Source organism: Simochromis diagramma, unplaced genomic scaffold (assembly GCF_900408965.1).
Source record: "Simochromis diagramma unplaced genomic scaffold, fSimDia1.1 OVJJ01000303.1, whole genome shotgun sequence".
In the NCBI taxonomy this organism is placed as follows: Eukaryota; Metazoa; Chordata; class Actinopteri; order Cichliformes; family Cichlidae; genus Simochromis; species Simochromis diagramma.
The window spans coordinates 336505-354892 of NW_024386791.1; the positions used below are offsets into that span (position 1 = coordinate 336505).

The 18388-nt window shown below is 41.8% G+C and overlaps 1 protein-coding gene across 4 annotated transcripts in view; it reads left to right on the forward strand.

Moving 5' to 3' along the window:
* Positions 1-16789, forward strand: part of lingo2b (leucine rich repeat and Ig domain containing 2b) — a 37115-nt gene extending 20326 nt beyond the window's left edge. The window contains exons 1-2 of one of the 4 annotated variants that reach the window (XM_040023616.1): positions 4706-8973; positions 13404-16789. In XM_040023616.1, the coding sequence (XP_039879550.1) occupies positions 13447-15315 (1869 nt within the window). In that variant the 5' untranslated portion in view covers positions 4706-8973; positions 13404-13446 and the 3' untranslated portion in view covers positions 15316-16789. Of the gene's footprint in view, positions 1-4705; positions 8974-9023; positions 11788-13403 lie in introns of those variants that run through there. The other 3 variants (XM_040023614.1, XM_040023615.1, XM_040023613.1) reach the window with 3 other exon arrangements.
* Positions 16790-18388: the final 1599 nt, after the last annotated feature.

Consider the following 18388-nt stretch of genomic DNA (forward strand, 5'->3'; position numbering starts at 1 on the left):
AGGCAAAATTACTTCCTAGATATGAGGAGCTGAACACAGAGAAAATACCAGGTCCCATGCTGACATAGTTTGTAAGTGGAGGAGACATTCCAGGGAAGGAGGAGAGTGTAAATTCCAAGACAAAAAAAAAGAGGGATGAGAGCAAATTATAATCACAAACCCTCTGGCAGTGAAATGAAAATGAGGCTTTTTTTTAAAGCTATATTAATTATACAGCTGGCAGGAATGTCTTGCTTTGGCTTCAGATACCAAGTGTAAATACAGATGCTATTAGCTGAAATTATGTATTCCTTAAGATATACTAAAGAAAATTGGGTATGCAGTCACTTAGAGGGACTGTGCTTGCTGGAAAGGAAAACTTTCCGGTATCCCCACATCTTTGTATCTGAAAAACCTGCCCTTTAAAAAAAAAATGCAACAGTTAATCATATTTTTTTTAGCAGTCTAATGCAACTATATCTTTGTCAGCTGCCGATCTTTATTCGCAAAGACTGAAGACTGAATCTGTGAGTGAATTAATCTTTGAGACCAGCCTCAAAAAAAAGTAAAAATATTTTTAAGTGTAGTGCATGCAGGTGGGGACAGACCAAATCAAAGGAGCATGCCGACTTTGGCAAATTAGCTTTTTCTCTAAGAGGTATGTTAGAAAATCGATTCAGCTGTTGTGTAAAACTAATAAATACGAAGCTCTTAGCCTTTTGAAAGCCTCCCAGGATTTGGGGTTTTTATCTTTTCTGGCTAAAATTTGAGATTTGAAATAGAAAGGCCATCCATCCATCTATCCATCCATCGTGGGTTCATGGCTACAGCCGCTGAAGCAGAGACCCTCAGACCCCCCCTCTCCCCGCGCACCTGGGGGAAACAGAGGTGTTCCCCAGACACCGTGAGACATAATATCTCCAGTGTGTCCTGGGTCTTCCCAGGGGTCTTCCCCCGTGGGGACATGCCTGAAAAAAGTCACCTAGGAGGTGTCCAAGAGACATCTCACTCTGAACCCACCCTGAATGGACAAACACCTCATCCTATCTGTAAGGGAGAGCCCAGCCACCCTTCAGAGGAAGCTCATTCCTGCCACTTTTATCCGTGATCTTACTCATCACTGCCCACAGCTCGTGGCCACAAATAAGGTGGGAATGTGTATCGACCAGTGAAACGACAGCTCCTCAGCTCTTTTCTCCACAACAAACCTGCACAACATCCTCATTACTGCAATCGCTGTATGAAGATCCCACGGTACTTGATCAGCTGACTTGTGGCCTTGATGGAGACCTTGGCGGTGTAGTCCCTGGCTGCATATACTGTTAAATAATCTTGCATATTTAATTTAAAGTGAGCCTTATGAGGGAGTGCATGCAGATTCATGTGTGCATTATTAGACACAGGATGGCTGTTTCTCCTTGTTTCAAGCCTTTATGCTAAGCTAATAGTTCAACTTCATTCAAAGATTTTATTTTCAGATATTCAGCAAATATTCTTGAAACTGTGAAACATGGTAAGAATTACTTTTATAAACCGACACTTTACCAATTCCACAGTGAACGATGAAGGATGAGCTGAATTTAAATGGGCTGCTTCATTAGCATTCAGCCTTCAGTTTTGAAAGCTTTAGTGAACACAACAGAGACAAGGTGCAGCTTACTTCTTAAGGTAAATAAAAATGCCTTATTAAAGAGATGCCTTGCTGTTTTCAAATGAAAGAACTTTCCATTGTTCTCATTTCCTCTGAAATCCAAAGAAGCATCTGTTGAATCTTAAATTCAGCGACCGACTTGAATCAATACTTGGGATCGATACGGGCACCATATAATTGCAACAGGCCCCTACTAGGACAGTACAAATGCCTCCCATGAGTTTTGTGGCAAACATAAAGATGTTGACAACAAGAGACCATCTAACAACGATGGGCTCTTTTTCCCTCGTTATTTTTAGAGGTAAGCGATATGTGTAAGGTAAAACTTGACCTTTTAAAGTAGCAGCACCTCTCTGACGTAGTGGTTTAGTGTCATCTGGAATGAAAAGGATTGTAGATTTTCTCTGGTTGAGTAAAACCTGGAAGTATATGTGATTCTTTTTAAATACGGTTGCTGGGATTGCACACAAGTTTAACAGAAGAAAATCCTAACCTCTACCCCAGCAGCAATAAGCCTCCCTGCAAATGTGCCAAAACCTATCAGTAATATAGTCGTGAAACAAATTACACAGGACTTGTTTGCAGGAGATAAGATGATTAGAATAGAGAGCAAAAACATTCTGGTGTAATATGTTAAGACAAATCTTGTTTCTGTGAATGAGGAAGGCCCCTATGAACCAGCAGTGGTATATGTCTACCATGAAAAATGGATGAGTTCTACCTCCCAAGACTAAAATTAGACAGAAACCTAATATGGTGAGTGTCCTTCAAGTAACACTCGGATTTATAAGCAACAAGGAAAGAGAGCGAGAGGGTGAGAAAAATCTACTACTCTACAAAACTCTTGCCAGGATAGGCAGGAGACAATAATGCCGGTGGACACGGCGTGGAAAATCAGATCATTATTTTGTTGGAAACCTAAGCAGTCATTGAAATGAAGCAATGAGATATTTGAAGCAATCACTTCTCACAGTATGATTACTGTCCTTCTGCGACGGAGGTAGAATATAAAATGGCTAGAGACTAACGCGCAGACCAGTATGAATATTGATGTTACAGTACTATTAGTTACAGAATTGAGTGTCTGTGCGACACATTTGAAAAAGGAGATTTTAAACGGAATCACTTGGAAAGCAGCTAATAGATTGCCTACTTAACTATTTCATTATTTCAGGAAGGCCCTTAATGGACTATTTGATCTTTTAGCATATGAGAGAAATCTTTGAGAATCAGTAGAAAAAACTACTTGTGAATGACTCATATTTAAAAGAGCAAGCTTAAGGGCTCATTTATCAAGTAAAGCTCTTCCATGTATCTGACATGTTTGACTGTACATTAGAAGGCTGAAAATGAACTGTTTTCAAAAGCAGAATGGAACTGCTTTCTGTCAGACACGTCTGCTATACCAGATGTTGTGTTATAGTTTTACTTAGATCTGACAAGAGTCTGAAAAGTTATTATTTGGGACATTATGCAAATGGTCTGCTACTTATGTAGCGCTGTTCTACTTCAAATCCTCTTTAGGCATTTACACAAGCATCTTTTTGTGCAAGTGCTTTTCTTCTAAACTCCAGTGGATGCACTGGGTCCAACTCGGGGTTCAATATCTTGCCTAAGGATACTTTGACATGCATACTAGAGAAGACACCAACATTTCAATTAGTAGCAACCTCTCTACCTCCTGAACTGCAGCTGCCTGATTGCGAAGTGATCAATTTTTAAGTATATTTTGCAATGGAAGCCTTCAGCCTCAGTCTGACCGGCCTAGAGACCAGTTGCGATCCCCTTGGCAACCACTTGCAATCAAAGCAAGGAGGTTTTTGATGCACCAATTTCACTTAGCTGGCGACCACCGGCAGGGGAATACATCGTTCCATATGGATGGATGTCTGCTGGATGCTGTTTCTAGGCTTGTGTCCCTGAAACCTTGGTTAATGATCACTGTTCCTCTCAGTCATAAATTTCATTTCTATTTCATGCAGATTATTCTTCTGCCAGAACAAATAATAACAGAAATCTGTGAGATAATTTATTGGCCACTTGGGGGCAGTGCAACCAGCTGAAAAATAATAAAATAATAAAATTGAATTGTAAATTACTGTCCCATTTAGAGTTAAGATCCCTTACTACTACCTTATGAATGACAAGTAACCTCATTTGTGACATTTGGTTTCAAAATATCAAAATTAAGGTAGCAAAAGTGCTAAAATCCAGGCTTCACAAGTGGATTGTAATTAGCAATAGGTGAGGTCACAGTGACTACATCCATCTCCTTTATGTATAACCAATGACAGCGAAAGCTTTTAAACATACAGCAAAAATACTGCAAAAAGCCTTTGGACCTTTATGACTAGGCTTTATCGGATAGTTGCTAACATTGTCTGTCTTTCATGATGAATAGGTAGCATAAACCTTTTCCTCATTTCCTTTTTTTTTTTTTTAGCATAATGCCAAAAAAATTAAAACGGAGGACGATGGCGACTAAATCACTGAATTTAATTATTTCATGTGAATGCTGAAAATCAAAAGGACTCTTAAATGATCTTAATAAGACAAAAGCAACATTCATACAATGCTACATACACTTTTACATAAAAGTGACTTTCCAAGGATTAGACTGAAACGTAAATTTGATATATTTTCAAGAAGAAGCATATCTGAAAGTTGCTGTGCTCTATGATATGTCATCTAAAGAATATTGTATAAAGAGGCAGTATGGGAATCCGTTGTCCATCCACAGTTTATAAAAACCTCAGCTCTTCCTTCAGTATTTGTCAGAATTTAATCAAATTTGTAATGAGAATTCAGTTTTGACTAACATTTTACAAACAGGGTTTTTGTGTGTCATAGACCAGCGGTCCCCAACCTTTTTTGCGCCGCGGACCGGTTTATGCCCGACATTATTTTCACGGACCGGCCTTTAAGGTGTCGCGGATAAATACAACAAAATAAAACTAGTACCGGTACCGAAAAAAAGAAGATTTATTCATAACACACGTGAAAAGACCCAGGAAAACAGAGTTAATGATAAAAACGATAACAAAATAACGCTGAAAACCGATAAAAACCCTGAAAACCATACATTTCACACCTGAGCCTCAACTCTCGCGGCCCGGTACCAAACGACTCACGGACCGGTACCGGTCCGAGGCCCGGGGGTTGGGGACCGCTGTCATAGATGGCACGTCAACCGGTGGAGGAACACAATGCTCACATTATTCATGTCCACAGCATGGACGCTGTGTTACAGCACATTACTGTTTGCATTTAGTCGCACTTCTAAAAGCTGTTGTGCAAAGGCACTGCACACTCCCTCCCTCTGTCTATCAGTATGAGCAAACACTCACTAAGTATTAACTGGACTGTTCTAAATCCAGAGACTGTGGGGTAAAGCAACATCCCTCGTGAGCCTGCAGCACAGCAGACGCACAACAAGCCACATGGTGGAAGACAGGATACGCTGGTGATGGCTCAACAAGCCACAGCTTCAGAGGAAACGTGGCCAGTGGTGCAGAAAGAAGCTGTTTAATTGGCAGAGTTTGGATGCACAGGCTCTAATTAGCCGAGAAGAACACGGTTCAACTTCCGAATCCTAACAGCACCCTGAAAGCTCTGCTGACATTTTGCACTCTGCAGGGTGGTCAGTGGGTGTGCAGAGTGACACAATTCCCAGAATAGAAAATGCATTTGGCTTGTTAGTATTTGTGGTGAATACACAGCGAATTATCATTAAATCGAGCTCCGGCTGCACCGAAGGCAGAAAGCATCAGTAATGCCTTTCTGCTGCTTTTGCTAAATCTCAGCTGTCCTCTAGCTCCCCTGTTTCTTTCTTTGTCTAACGGCATTAGTAGAATATGCAGTCCTAATATTTTGTTAATTCACTGTGTCACAGTATAGTTGCTTGTTGAATCATCATCACCGTTTGCACGCACATTTGTTTGTGCATCAGATATGCACAAAAACGATGACTGGTTCGATGACATGTCCTCTCGGGTCAATTATCATGCAGAGTATGTTCCCGCTGATAATAATCGCCTACATGTGAACTCTCCCATGTGAAATAATTCCATTATTCATGCCACTCATACATCTGGAAATGAGCAAAGCAGAACATTTTATTATTTAAGCGAGAAAGCAAAAGGATGAATGGAAGCGCACAGTTTTTATGACTCTGGTGATCCAAAGTGACAAATGAAAACTTGAAAGAAATGCAAGCTTTTTATAATGCAAAAGCAAGAGTAAAATCTGCATTAAAGGCCTTTGCAGGGGTTGTAGTGGGAAGAAAATGATAATGGCTTATTTCCAAGGAGCTGGCTGCAAAATAATTGCAGCCATGTAAATGAATTCAACAACAGACTCACGTTTGCAAGCCTGTGGGAGGAGGAGAGAGGATTTATAGTGGCGATTATTATGCACCGTAACCACAAAGACAACACATGCCTTTAATGTTATATAGCTACCTCTAGCCACACATATTGGCTTAACTGTGCAAACATCATTACCTCAAAGTTGCAGTCCTGCAAATGGTGCTTTTCACAAAACTGCAGCACAACACATTGATTTATTGCACACCTGAGGGCAAAAAGAAACGTGATGGACACGCTGTGTCAATAAAATGCATTATTAATCCACAGATAGTTTTGCGGCCACAGATATTGTATAAAATAAAATGTTTTGGTACGGTCCAATTAAGTCCCTCCCAGTGTAAATTGCGTTTGCTCTGCTCCTGTCAAAGGCCGCAGATTTGGTAAGTGGTGCGATAATGAACAGGGATTTAATGGTGCTCATCTTGACAGATGAGCCCACAGATTAAAATCAACATGTGCGCTGAACATTGCCTGAGTATTACTGAGATCTCCTGGAAGAGCTGCAATCGGTTTCTCCAGCTTCACGCAGTAAAAAGTACATTAGAAGTCACGGTCAGCTCAGGAAAACAAGGGTTTTTATCTAATCTTGTAAGCGTGGCTCTCCTTCACTTCTTCATGCATTTCTGCTTTATGTTCTTCTCCCCTCTCTCTCTCTCTTTTTTACCCTCTTCTTTCTCTCTCTCTCCGTCTCACAGTGACTCATGCATCACCCTACAGCTCCTTTTCGGCTGTCAGATTTTCTACAGTTTCACTGTGACTCTAATCCAATTCAGAACCAAATCCCAAAACGTTCAACCCTGTAGGCTGCCCTTCTCAATGACCCGCCTTACTATTACAATTTACCCAGAATTCTATGGGCTTTTGTATATTTTGCATCTTGAACGTGACAGGGTTGGCTCCAACTCTTTCTAAAAATATTGTAAAGCTCAAAGTGAGAAGCTGCATCTATGGTACTGTATGTGTGCCACTGTATGTCAGCCTGGGTCAGGCTTGTCAGAGCCACAGATTTAAATAGGCCACTCGCAGTGTTGAGTCATATGTCAGTGATGTGCAGATTACTTCAACGCAGTAAATGCTTTCATATTATAGTTCTGGTCTCATTATGATTATAACAGAGGATAATAATCATCTCTTTAACCCTTTACATGCTGGAGGCTTCTGCACCGTGATGTGGCTGTCTCTCTTATTAAAAGTAACCAGTAGCCCATTCAGTGAGGAGGCGGTCAGGTACAGCTGTGAGTCAAATGAGCGTTCCATTGTTTATTTATTTCTTTTTTTTTTTTAAATAAATCACATTTAGCACAGTTACAGCTGAGCATTCGTAGAATAAGTTCTGTGTCATCATGTTTAGTGATTCATTGTTATAAGACTATTTTTTACTCTCAAATGTATAATTAGGAATTTGTTGCTGTCGTTTTCCATCAGGATTATTGGATCTCAAAATTTGGTAATGGTAGAATTTTTTGAGTTGCTGAATTTTCATTAAATGTTTTCACAGTTTAAATATTCAGATTAACATCTGCGTGTACTTTAAAGCGAAAGTGCTTTCTTTCATTTTCCGTTCAATTCGTCCATAGTATTAAGTTAGTGTAGCTTAAAAGTTATGAGTTGGAAAATACTCCTTTTTCTCTTTTCCTTCTGAAAAAACGCAGGCTCGGTGTTACATTTGTCTATCACATCCTGCACTCTTCACTGTGGCGAGCTTAAAGTTCACTTTGCACCTCCATCCATCCATCTAACCATTATCTGAGTTCAGATCACAGACACAGCAGTGAACGCAGACACACCCAGACTGCCCTCTCCTCGAGCACCTCCTCCTCAAGCTCACCCAAGTCAGCCAAGAGACCCAATCTCTCCAGTTTTTCTCCATAGTGTTTCTTATCTATCGGGACCAAGTTGTAACTGGCTGTATTTGGGAAAATGCAGAGTTTAGAGTTAATGCAACAAATCCACTAACATATTTATCCAGCCAATAAAAATTAAATACCAACAGTTCATTCTATGTATTGGTCTGCACAAATCCAGGTTGATATATATCTGACTCTTCAGCAACCTGGCTAAATTCTTCCGTGTGTGTGTGTGTGTGTGTGTGTGTGTGTGTGTGTGTGTGTGTGTGTGTGTGTGTGTTTATTAAGCCCATAAAGGAACAAGAAAAACTTTTCACACAAGCTGGGTGTTTTTTATAATTGCTTAAAAAAGCTTTAACAAAGATAATGAAACACTGCACTTTTATTCAGCAGTATCGGCCGTATAAATCCACCTGCGTAGTTAAACAACCGGCGTGTCCAGTTTACACTGTTGTTAGCAGGCTACTGCTCTTTTGAATGATGCCTCCAGACAGAAATTTCAACACTCCAACACCTGCAAATTCTAAACATGATCATCTTTTGCATCAGTATCAATATCTTTCGTTCCCTCCTCCCTGAGACACTGGCTTAGGGCAATGGGAAGAAGTAATAATCATCTGTGGGCTCTACTAAAGACCTGTTTTATATTATACATAAATATTCTTCACTGTTAATATAAACATATTGGTGCTGTTTTAAAAGGTCATGAGCTCACGTTTTTAAATGTGCTGTTAGATGTTTAATAACTGGCAACCGAGTACAAATGTGTTCCTTTCAGTCTTGTTTGTATTTTTTCGTTTCTTCTTTTATTCCTCTGACTCTTTAACATGTTGGAAATGGGTTTTCTTTCCCATCTGCTTTTCACTCCCTCCACCACCCGTCATCGCCTGGAAGTCTGAAAAGCTTTTTGCTGGGAACACAGAGCCTTCATCACAACAAGCTAGTTAATCTCTGGTTAATTCGCACCAGGTGCTGCTCAGTATAGAACAAAGTTGTTGCTGCAGAAAACACCATTGTTTCAGCAAAGGCCTCGCTTATTTTGTTTAATTATACCACAATGTTAAAAAGATGTGAGGTACAGTTACAGGATTTGCTGTATTTTTCTAAGAATTTTATCTGTGTGTCTCGGGTAAATAAGTAAGAAAACTTAATTTAGCATTTTACAATATGTCTAAAAAACCATCGATGTTTTTAATGGTTAAAGGAGTCTGCAGAAGCAGTGCTATATCACAGTTGAAGTCCCACTAGAAATTGGTGTGGTGATCTGATTGGCTGTGGAGTTACTCTGATAGAAGAAGCTTCTGTGACATAGAGGGCTTCGAATGTGATCTGGAGAAGGATAATGCAATTAACCAGTGAATGCTCGCTTGCAGTTTCACTTAAAAACAGTTACAGTGTCAAAGGTGATAAGAAACAAATCCACTGGTAATTTGTTTTCTTGTGTTTGTGTACGCAGTAGGGACTATATGCTCACAGACCACTTCATTAGTTACAGCTTGCTAGGAGCAGTTTGGACCCCATACAGTCATTAGAGCTTCCTTAATTCTTTGCGACACAGTTTCATGAACAAGGTGCTGGAAACATTGCAGATTTTGGTCCCTATTGACGTGGTAGTACCGCACAGTTGCTGCAGATCTGTTAGCCGCATTATCCTGCTGGAAGGACTGGTACACTGAGGTCTGTGGGATGCACATAGTTAGCAAAATTATTCAGGGAGGCTCTGCTGTTAAATGAGACTTATTTGGTACTAAGCGGCCGAAAATGTGCCAAGAAAAAATCCCAGCTTGAACCTTCGATACAGGGCAGCTGGATACACATTTTCATGCCATTTATGCCAAATTCTGACCCTCCCATTCAAATGTTGCAGTAAAAATCCAAACTCGGCAGACCAGTCTTTTTAAGTTTTGTGTTGTCCTGTTTTAATAACCTCATATAAATTGTAGTCTGAGTTTCCAGCTTCCAGTGTGGTCTTCCGCTACAGTGGCCCATCTGCGTCAAGGTTGGACATGTTGTGTGTTCACAGATGCTCTTCTGCAAATCTTGGTTGTAACATGGTTATTTGAGTTACTGTTGCTTTCTTGCTGCCATGCAGTTGACTGATTGGATAATTGCATTCACAAGCAGCTGAATATATGCTATATGTAATGCAGAAGTCGGTGTGTGTATAATGGCAATGTTTCAGAGTTCAGAGTATGAATTTTTAATGCAATGGTCAATAGTCAGATCACTAAATGGATTTTGTATTTAAAGACTTCCACATTTTATCAAAGTATTTTCTGATCACTAAGTACATCCTCATCCATCTGCAGGCACTTCAGAGATTCACACACTTTGCCAGACATAACGAAACAATGAATAATGAGTGAGACTGATAATGACCACAGTCCTGTGATGTTTTTTAAACCTTTGTTTACCAGGATGTGAAACTCTTTTGTGAGAGTGCCCTGAGCTAAGAGAGGAACCATCACTACCCCCATCTACTCACACATACTTTTAAACATCAGTCACAACTTTTTCAATAGCCAAACAAAGTTTATGGTTGGTTTAAAAAACAACTTTTAACCAAGTTAAAAGTTAAAAATGATGAAAGTTTAATTTAACTTTTGTTTACTACTATTTACCCTTTTGCAATGATGGTTATTAGAAAGTGTGATCATTCTTATCAGTTATCCATTCAGCTATTCTGTGGAGATAAACTAGAACGGCGAGCGGCAGCGTGGTGTTGGGTGTGTGTGGGGACATCAAACAGACTGCTGGTCTTTAGAAGAATCAAAGCTACATCAGTTTTCAAGGTTATGCGCTTGCACAAATGTTGAAATAGTATTTTAATCCAAGGACATGATTTGGAGTCTTGTGGGAATCACCTTTATTGCACCAGTGCCCGCATGGGAACCTGGACAGATTTTGATTCATGAAGCAATATAGCAACTGTACAATTTTTTTTCCACAATTTCTGCTTTAAAATGCATAAAATTTTCCTCTGCTTCATTTTTTAAAACCTTTTCTAACTGTGGAGAAATGAAGGTGTAAAACAACAGCCAGTTTACTCCTGATACAAGCTTTAATAACTGACGAGATGGTGCCGTTTCCGTTTGTAGGCTAACTCTCAGAGCAGAGCCGTGGCAGGACCGCCTGACACACGACTCATCAGCACATCACCAGGCCAGTTCCCCACTGCAGCAAAAGACAAGTGGACTGTAATTATTAAACAGAGAAGCAGGGAGGAAGAGAAGCTGGCGGGTAAGGGCAGACTGATAAATACACAAAGAAAGAAGCAGGCATGTGGAAGGATAATAAGGTAGAGAGACATAGATAGTTACCAGAGCACCAGATGGATGGGCAACAAGACAGGCCGACAAATAGCGAGGCGCTCGGAATGACAGCTTGGAAACACCTTAAAGTGAGCTTGGCTCCACCAGCGGACCTGAATTTCTACCCATACATTCAAATAGTTTGTTGTCTCAATATGAAAACTAAATGAATATGGAAAAACATCACCCCCCGCCCTTACTCTATTCCTTCCTTTTTTCATTAATTTGATTGGCAGACAACACAGAGCGGATGGGAGTAAGGGTTTGTAGTTGCTGTGGCAACGGCCTGCTCTTTGTTAAAGGCTACATTCCTGGCATCTGATGTGTCTGCGCCGCGATCGATAAAAACCCAGCCTGCAGGGACTGATGAACGGACTGGGGCTTTTGCCAGGCAGGACCGCGGAGAGAAAAGGAGTTAGGTGGAAGATGTGTGAACAGGAGGATACGGAGATAAAACAGCAATAGAAAGAAAAGGGGAAAGAAAGGCAGAGATATGGAGATGCGAGCGGTGCGGCTGATGAGCTGAGCGGTGGGGTGAGTGCTGTAAGAAAGAGGATGAGTGAGTGTGCATGGCTCCTTCTGCCTCATCTCAGCTATTTTCTGAACGTCACTCACTTCACTATCAAAGTAAGGTACGTGTCTGTCTGTGTGCTCATCATCTGCTTACCTTGGCAGGATTTTGCTTTGCGAGCTCTGCAAGCAGTGGAAAAGCTTTTCTAAAGGCGCCTTTCATATTTCTCCCATTTTTCCTTGCCTTTATCACAGAGCATTCAAATTTCCACCACTCACAGATGTGCCTTACGTTTTGCACACCTAATTGGCAAAGATAGCCATGAGCAGAATGCAAATACTACTGGTAATGAGGCAATTATGGTCAGCCTCTCTGTCTACATAGCCATCTGTCAATTCAACAACCTGTGGCTGCTCACTGGTGGTTTTTTCTGTCAAAGTCTGTGTCTTTCCGAGCCATGGAGAGATTCGGCTCTTAGAGATAACATTTTACTGTTGAACTCTGCATCCGTCTCCTCATTACCCTGCTGTTATCTATGCTTCCTTTCCAGCCCTGCCTTTGCAGGAATGGAAATTAAGAGCCACATTTCGCAGGGCAAATGAATAAAAATGCGTATTTAAATTCACTAAAGCAGCCTCTGAAAATTATTAGTGTGTAATCACCTCACCCATGTGGAAAAAAAAAACTTGTGCAAGTGGCCACTTTTGCATTTGTCTCCTTAAACATAATTGAAAGAATTTGGTTTGAATTAACTCAAAATGATTTAACTGGAAACAGTTGCATGCACTGTTATGCAAAGCAGCAAATGTGGCCACGGTAAACACCTTTTGTATAATCACGAGCTGAGAATAAATCACGTGCACAGCGAAACATGCACAGTGGCTGCAGAGGTGTTAGTCTACTGTGCTGCAAAAATAAAAATGTATTTTTCGAAATACAATAAGTATTGCTGGGTTATTTAAGCAGTACAAAGTGCAATACAAATGCATACACCATAACGAAAAAATAATAAGCACAGAAAAGAAAGAAGAGAAAGCATGTGAAACTGCCATTTGTCACAACATCTTAGTGAAAATTATAGAAACATGTGTTCAGTGCAACATTTAACAATAAGTGAGTTGACTCAATATGTCGATCGCTAAATAAAGAGTTGTATATAATATGTACTTCCATTCATTGTGTTGGGGTTACATGTGCTGGCAAAACTCTGTAGATTTAATTATAGCAGCAAGCACACGCTGTCATTTCATTTTCTGTTTAGTCTGGATTTTAGTTTGAGCACCTGCCACATGTTCCACTTCCTAACCCACCCCCTCAGACACGCACGCTGCAAAACCAACTCACACACATGCAGCAACAACAAATCCACATGGGCATTCAGCCTCAGTGGACTCTAACGAGGGACATTTCTCGCCATTGGGCTGAAACATCTTCCATCCTCGTAAAACATCTCCAGTTAGCCTGCAACCTTTTGTGCTAACACAGTGATGAACGTTCACATTTTTCTGCGGCTGATATTTCTATTTCTTGCTGTGTCTCGCCCTGCTGGGAGTTTAATTCCCTCATATCCACCTCGCCAGGAAAAGGGACAGTTCATTAAAGGAGAACAGAGTTGGCAGCTTAAGTAGACATAAAGTGTAAAAGGTTGTAAAAGGTTGAAAAATGCACGAAGGCGGAGGAGGGGGTGCAGCCTGAGTGTAAGTGTAATTTAACACATTTCTTGTTCATGTCTTGCAGAGCTTGTTCGTGATGGTGCTCTGTATGCACAAGAAGCTGTGCCATGAAAGAGGGCATCGTGGGTAAAAGAGACATGCGACACCCAGCATCGCACCACTGCCACCTCTTTCTGGGCGGGGCCTTGCTGCTTCTCCTGGCCAGCTCAGTTCTGAGCTGCCCCGCCCGATGTGATTGCTCTGCTCCAAGCAAATCGGTCAGTTGCCACCGCAAGCGCCTCCTCACCATCCCTGAAGGTATCCCCATTGAGACACGTGTCCTAGACCTCAGTAAGAACAAGCTGCGCGTCATCACGCCGGACAACTTCTCTTCATTCCAGCAACTAGAAGACCTGGATCTCAGCGACAACCTCATCAGTGCGGTCGAGCCTGGTTCATTTCGTTCTCAGCTTGCTCTCCGCTCACTCAACTTCCGCAGTAACCTTCTCCAACTGGTTCCTGTCGGTGTTCTGTCGGGCCTGACCAACCTCACCCGCCTTGATCTCAGCCACAACAGACTGGTGGTTCTTCTGGATCATGCCTTTCAAGATCTGCGTAGGTTGACATCACTGGAGGTGGGCGATAACGAGCTGGTTTTCATCTCTCAGCGGGCCTTTACTGGATTACTCGGACTTCAAAGCCTGACACTGGAACGTTCCAATTTGACGGTCGTACCTAGTGACGCTCTGGCACATCTGCACAGCCTGGTCGAGCTGCGCATGCGCTACCTGAGCATTAGTTTTCTTAAGCCTTTCTCTTTTAAGAGGTTATCTCGTCTCCGCCATTTAGAGATTGATTTCTGGCCCTGGCTGGACACACTGCCTCCCCTCTCGCTGCATGGCCTCAACCTCACAACATTGTTCATAACCAACACTAACCTGACTGCCTTCCCAGGCACAGCACTGCACAACCTACCCTACCTCACGCATCTCAACCTATCCTACTGCCGCATCCAGCACATCCACCAGGGAGATCTGGGCCAACTCCCACACTTGCTGGAGCTCCGCCTCCAAGGGGCTCAGCTGGTTTCTATAGAGCCCTTTGCTTTTGCAGGCCTCAAATCTTTACAACTACTGGATGTGTCAGAGAACCGACTGGACTCTCTGGAGAAGGGAGTGTTCGCCTCTCTAGACAGCTTGAAGAGGCTTTGTTTGGGTGGAAACCCGTTAGTGTGCGACTGCAGATTGCTTTGGCTGCTCAACAGCCACAAGCCCCCTTCTCTGCAGATTTTGGATGTCCAGCCTAAGTGCAGCGCACCTCAGAACCTCATTGGGCAAACTCTCCAGGACCTCAAGGAGCCTCTGGTGTCCAAGTACATGACCTGCACCAAGCCACGGATTGGACCCAACACCACACAGCTGCTGATGGCTGACGAAGGCCAGCCTGCCCGTCTGAGCTGCATGGCAGAGGGAGCACCACAGCCGTCTGTGGTCTGGATTACACCTCACAGACGCTATATCACAGCCAAAAGCCGTGGTAGGGTGGAGGTCCGACCAGATGGTACCCTTGAGATCAAGACAGCAGAGCTGCATGACCACGGGGTGTATAGGTGTATTGCCAGTAACCCCGCTGGCAATGCTAGCCTTTCGGCCTCTTTAGCTGTGAAGAGTCTGAGCATTGGGGATAGATCTCAATATAGCAACAGGAGCACAAATAATCTGACAGACTCCAACAGCACATCGGGGAATGGGACTGCACTGTACAACATGACAGACACATTAGACATTAAGACTATCATTATATCTACAGCCATGGGCTGCCTGTCCTTCCTAGGTGTGGTCATCTTCTGCTTCCTGTTTCTGTTTGCCTGGAGCCGAGGGAAAGGACGCCATAAGAGCAACTTTGATATGGAGTATGTCCCTCGCAAATCCAACGGAGCTTCAGCAGAGGCGACGGAAACAAGTGGCCCACGAAGGGTCAACATGAAAATGATCTGAAAACAGCGCAGACTGGCACACACCATAACGGTGTTAACGGCACAGTGCACACATATCAGTTAGGGGGGAAAAAAAAGTTTTTTCTATGACACAGTGGATTTGTGACAAATGAAAGTCATGTACATTCATAGTGGGTGTCGATATGACGGTGACGTTGTGACAAAGTGGACATGTGACCATAAAAGTGATATGAAACCGTGGACGTGTTTATATGAAATAATGTTCTCATACAGTACACTGAATATAATACTATAACCAACATATCAATATGGGAGTGATATAGTGTTGCACTAGGCATGTGATTCAGTGGTGATGTGATGAGTAATGATGTTGTCGACTCACCGTGACATCAAGGTGAAGGAGGGAGCCGCCGGGAGTGACAGGGGACGTCTTTGCGTGGCAGTAGAGCTATCATCGCTGCAACATGTCAGGACTAAATTGTCTAATACCCATCTTAGCTGCAGTGTGAAAGGTGTGTGTTGTGTTCATGTGTGCGTGCGTGCTTGTATGTGCGCGTGCATCTGTGTGCGCATGTTGCATTCGTGTGTTTCTTTGTGCATGTGCACGCATTGCCTTTCTTGTTGGGTGGAACAATTAAAGCGAATGATGGGGTCCAAAGCATTTTTCCAGGCCTTTTTCTTCTCGTTCGGTCATTGTAACGACACCAACGCCACTGTTGAGTAAAGCAGAGGATTATATATGTTTGTATGCAAAATGACAATTAATATATTCAAAAGAGATGCTGCATAGCTACATTATGAAAAGGGGTCATTGTCCTCCTTGGAATGACTTCAACACTGGATAGTTTTTTCTAAACTTACAGAAATGTAGTTATAATGTGAGGCCAGAGCTTTGTCTTTCCCTTGGAGCTCACTTCCCAGCAAAACAAGATGCTTTTCCTGACAAACAGCAGTGGACAATTCTGTTATTGCTCTGGAAAGGCTTCTAGCCATAGAAATGGCATGTTAAACCCATTTTATAACATAATAAATCATTGGAGATTTTTCTGCCAGACAAATCCCCTGATATGATATAAAAGCTAGACACAATGGCAAAGATTTACTGGCCAGTGCCCTCTTTGGGACAAGACACAGTTGAGCTTCGCAGATTTATGGGTTGAATTCCCCTTCCTCTCGCATTTTTCTTTGAGCGCATCACTTCAAGCTAGCGTGTCGGGATGCTTCCCAGGGGGTACCAAAAGGTCCTGGGTATTTAATAGATGGAAATTTTAAAGTTGTAGTGGATCTTGTACTGTTTAAGGGGGGTTTTCCGTTGTTGTTGAAATTGTTCTAAATGTTTCGAGAAAACAAAAAAAAGTGACTCAATTAAGGGCAATTCTTTGTAATGCAGGGATGTGGGTGTTAACTTGTGTGATCCTGTTGTGATAAAATGTTCAAGGTTGTATAATTGTTTTCATATGACAAATTTATGGGTATATTTTCAAAAGGAAATAAATCTTAATCATACCCCTAAATCTGGAGTTGCTGTCTATAATATCACTTCTTCATAAGCAAGTAGGCATGATTTTATATGACTTAATTAATGTGATTTTTACTTATTTTATTAGTTTAATATTATAGGAACAGTGTGGCTGATATGTCATGGTGTCAAACATGCACATTTATGAGCTATTTTGGCTCAATTAATTGCACTCTAACATCAGGAATACCACACAGTGCTCAGCATGGTGGCGGTTTTTCAAAGTTAAAACATGCCGCTTTAATATGCTATAGTTCAGTGCTATTTTTCACATCTGTAGTCAAGCTAGCTGCAGTTGGTAAACCACTTGGGTTTTGATAGTTAACACAAGTATCCATAGCCCCAGGGATCCCTATGGTTTTGCAGATCCTCAAACACCAAATCATTGACAATAAAATTAAAATGAAACAGTTGGATGAATTGTCATGAAGTTTGGTGTTTATGTTCCTTTTTTGATAATCACATTAAATTCCCTAACATTTTAACTTTTAACCCTCTCGAGGCAGGCGTTGCCAATTTGCAACAGTTAAAAACTAACAACCTGATTACCCCACATACAGGGAGTGCAGAATTATTAGGCAAGTTGTATTTTTGAGGAATAATTTTATTATTGAACAACAACCATGTTCTCAATGAACCCAAAAAACTCATTAATATCAAAGCTGAATGTTTTTGGAAGTAGTTTTTAGTTTGTTTTTAGTTTTAGCTATTTTAGGGGGATATCTGTGTGTGCAGGTGACTATTACTGTGCATAATTATTAGGCAACTTAACAAAAAACAAATATATACCCATTTCAATTATTTATTTTTACCAGTGAAACCAATATAACATCTCCACATTCACAAATATACATTTCTGACATTCAAAAACTAAACAAAAACAAATCAGCGACCAATATAGCCACCTTTCTTTGCAAGGACACTCAAAAGCCTGCCATCCATGGATTCTGTCAGTGTTTTGATCTGTTCACCATCAACATTGCGTGCAGCAGCAACCACAGCCTCCCAGACACTGTTCAGAGAGGTGTACTGTTTTCCCTCCTTGTAAATCTCACATTTGATGATGGACCACAGGTTCTCAATGGGGTTCAGATCAGGTGAACAAGGAGGCCATGTCATTAGTTTTTCTTCTTTTATACCCTTTCTTGCCAGCCACGCTGTGGAGTACTTGGACGCGTGTGATGGAGCATCGTCCTGCATGAAAATCATGTTTTTCTTGAAGGATGCAGACTTCTTCCTGTACCACTGCTTGAAGAAGGTGTCTTCCAGAAACTGGCAGTAGGACTGGGAGTTGAGCTTGACTCCATCCTCAACCCGAAAAGGCCCCACAAGCTCATCTTTGATGATACCAGCCCAAACCAGTACTCCACCTCCACCTTGCTGGCGTCTGAGTCGGACTGGAGCTCTCTGCCCTTTACCAATCCAGCCACGGACCCATCCATCTGGCCCATCAAGACTCACTCTCATTTCATCAGTCCATAAAACCTTAGAAAAATCAGTCTTGAGATATTTCTTGGCCCAGTCTTGACGTTTCAGCTTGTGTGTCTTGTTCAGTGGTGGTCGTCTTTCAGCCTTTCTTACCTTGGCCATGTCT